General features: G+C 32.6%; 1 protein-coding gene across 1 annotated transcript; it reads left to right on the top strand.

The window, feature by feature from the left end:
• Nucleotides 1-374: 374 nt before the first annotated feature.
• Nucleotides 375-2315, top strand: LOC101510996 (zinc finger A20 and AN1 domain-containing stress-associated protein 8-like). Its single transcript, XM_004513581.4, has 2 exons — nucleotides 375-574; nucleotides 1562-2315. Exon 2 carries the CDS (start codon nucleotides 1576-1578, stop codon nucleotides 2056-2058), a length of 483 nt encoding a protein of 160 aa, XP_004513638.1. The 5' UTR covers nucleotides 375-574; nucleotides 1562-1575; the 3' UTR covers nucleotides 2059-2315.
• The last annotated feature ends 829 nt before the right edge of the window (nucleotides 2316-3144 follow it).

Below are 3144 nucleotides of genomic sequence, written 5' to 3'. Positions count from 1 at the left end.
TCCTTTTTGATTTCCATGATAATTTTTTTTTACCAAACATATGTTATTTCTCGTTTTGAATATTTAATTAAGTTTTAGAGTAGTCCTTCCAATCTTTTTTATTTTTATTTTAATAAATATTTATTAAAGTGCTACAAAATAGTGATAATTTTACGTTTTGATTATAAAAAAGTATAGACGTATGATTAAATTTTATTTAATTATTTCTATAAAATAGGATAAAATTATATTAAGGTGTAACTCCTCTAATATAATTTTTTCTTATAAATAAAATAGTTAAAAGAAAAAAACAGAAAGACAAACAAATATATATATCTACTTTTTTTATATCAAAGATATGCAATATCTTTTTTTCTTGGACCGAAAGATATGCAATGTTTCGGTATCCCTTTAAGTATAAATTATGGAGATTTGTTTCTTCTATTATAAATAAACAAAGGTCACAATTATTTCAACCCCTATTATTTTTCCTCCTTCTGTGTTTCCGATAATTCTCAAAATCCCCATTCTTTCAGTAATTACCTCATCAACACTATCATCACCGGTGAAAGTGAAAGTGAAATCAACCACACAGGTCACAAATTTATTCAAAAACCTACGATTAAGTTTAATTTTAATTCGTTGTTTTTCTTGGTGCGGTTGTCGATTCTGATGACGGGGTTGTTAAAAAGTTTGAATTTTTTTTTTGGTTAACGGGTTTCCTGTATTTTTTTCTTTACTTTTTTGAGTACTAGTTAATGTTTATTTATGGGGTTGTTGTTGGGTTTAGTTTACATGATTGAATTGTGATTGTGAATTTGATGATTGTTAGTTAAAGTTTTGGTTGGAGTTTTTATGTCAGTTTCCAATGTTCATATAGATTAGAGAGGGTTCTAGGTTTTTCTTCTTTGTTTTTAGTTTTGATTTTGTTATAAAAAAATAGAGAATTCAATTTTGCCAACAAACGAGAATGAGTACTGCTAATTCCTTTTCTTCAATAGTTGATTTTGGCACGAATGATAGACAATCTGACATGATATTTATATCATGACATGATGTTTATTTCATGGTTTTAAATTGTGGTTTGCAGTCTGCAAACCTTTATATTCCGGCGGTGGTTGGTTTGCAGAGATCTCAAAATCCTTTATATTGCGGCCACAATTGCGTTGGTTGCGGCTTGCAATTTAAAACCATGGTTTTTATATTCTTAATGACTTAGTACTGTTTTAGTAGTAATTCTTGTATGTATTTGGTATCTGGCTGCTGATGTCTTGGCACAAGCAAGCTATGCAGTACCAAAAACTTTATGGTAGAAGGCGCGAGTGTTTGACATGTGTCGGTTCGCGTGACCCTGACACATGTGATCATATTCAATCACTTCTATTTTATCAAATTATTGTTGTGTCTAGGTATCATCCACATCATGTCAGGTGTTTGTGTCAGTGCTTCATAACATGCATGTGCAATTTGTCGGTGTTGAACTATTGATTGACTACGTCTGGTGTCTGGTGTCTTTTGTTAAGAAATAGGATTTTCTTTTGTGTTTGTATTTTCCAGAGACTGAGGTGTTCTATGCTTGCAGGTAATCATAAAATAATGGAGTCGCATGATGAAACAGACCGCCCCATACTCTGTGTTAACAATTGTGGCTTCTTTGGAAGGGCTGCGACGATGAATATGTGTTCCAAATGTTACAAAGACACAATGTTGAAGCAGGAACAAGACAAACTAGCGACAGCATCGGTAGAAAACATTGTGAGTGGCAGTTCCACCTACAACGAGAAACAAGTCGTGACTGACAATGCTGTTGATGGAAAAGTTGGAAACGTGGAGATTTCCGGAGATTCATCGTCTGGTGAGAATTTGGAGACGAAAGTCAAGACAGGTCCAAGCAGATGTGCTGCTTGTCGAAAGCGTGTCGGATTAACTGGTTTCACATGCAAATGTGGGAACCTTTTCTGTGCAATGCACCGATATTCTGATAAACATGATTGCCCGTTTGATTACCAGTCCGTTGGTCGGGATGCTATTGCTAAATCCAACCCTGTAATTAAGGCTGATAAGCTTAACAAATTCTAGTCGCGATCGGCGTCTCACCTTTTATCGGCTAGTTTTTCATATGTATATATATTGGCTATCTGGCTTTTGATTGAAGTGTTCTTTAGTGACTATAAACTGATTCATGTCTTGAAAACCTGCATTCCTTGTTGATGGGTGAGGAATCACTTATTAGCTATTGTAGGGGTTTGGTGCTGGTTTGATGGACTTCATTTGTTGGTTGCTCTGCATTTTTTTTTTTTCTCAATGCATTAATGGTATTTACTACTTAGTTTGTATGTGCCTTTTCTTTTGAGTGTTGACATCATTTCTAATGATGTTGATATGAAGTATTTGAAAATAGATCTCAGAAAAAATTATCCTATACAGAGGTGAAATAATGCTCACAATATAGAAACACATGTGCTGGAACAGAAGAAGTATAAGAGAAGATAACCATTTTAGAGTGAATTGGTGGTTTAGGTCAAGGAAAGCAAATAAATAATTTGTAAAGTAATTTTACCTAAATAATAATAAACCTTGGATATTAGTTAAGAGAGAAATATAGATTTGACTATTAACACGTATCTTGAATATTTTATAGATAAAAGTGAAGAAAATTACAATATATTAATTAAAATTTATTGTAAAAATTATACACGAGAGAAATATTTGTTATTGATGATTAGGGGTGGGAATAGGCCAGGCCAGGCTTTGAAAGGCCTGAGCCTGGCCTACGATGAATTTTTTAGGCCTAAGCCTGGCCTACGGCCTATGATAGGCTTTTTTTTCGGCCTGAGCCTGACCTACGGCCTATCATGGCCTGGCCTGTAAGCCTATTTAAAAGCCTTATTCACATTAAAAATAATTTTTCTAATAAAATAATTTTAAAAAATATATGAAACAAACACCCTTTAAACCCTAAAAAATGATTTTTGGTTTATTAGAATAAATTTTTTATTAAAACAAACGCACCCATTATTATCTCTCAAACAAACTCAGATTATTACCTCTCAAACAAATCCTCTCATGCAACATGTAATTATATATATATATATATATATATATATAAAGGTAATAAATAAACAATTATCTATAGCTACATGATGCTCTACACATATCAATTTA

The sequence above is a fragment of the Cicer arietinum genome, chromosome 4 (genome assembly GCF_000331145.2).
Source record: "Cicer arietinum cultivar CDC Frontier isolate Library 1 chromosome 4, Cicar.CDCFrontier_v2.0, whole genome shotgun sequence".
In the NCBI taxonomy this organism is placed as follows: domain Eukaryota; kingdom Viridiplantae; phylum Streptophyta; class Magnoliopsida; order Fabales; family Fabaceae; genus Cicer; species Cicer arietinum.
This window is presented reverse-complemented; position numbering and strand designations above follow the sequence as displayed.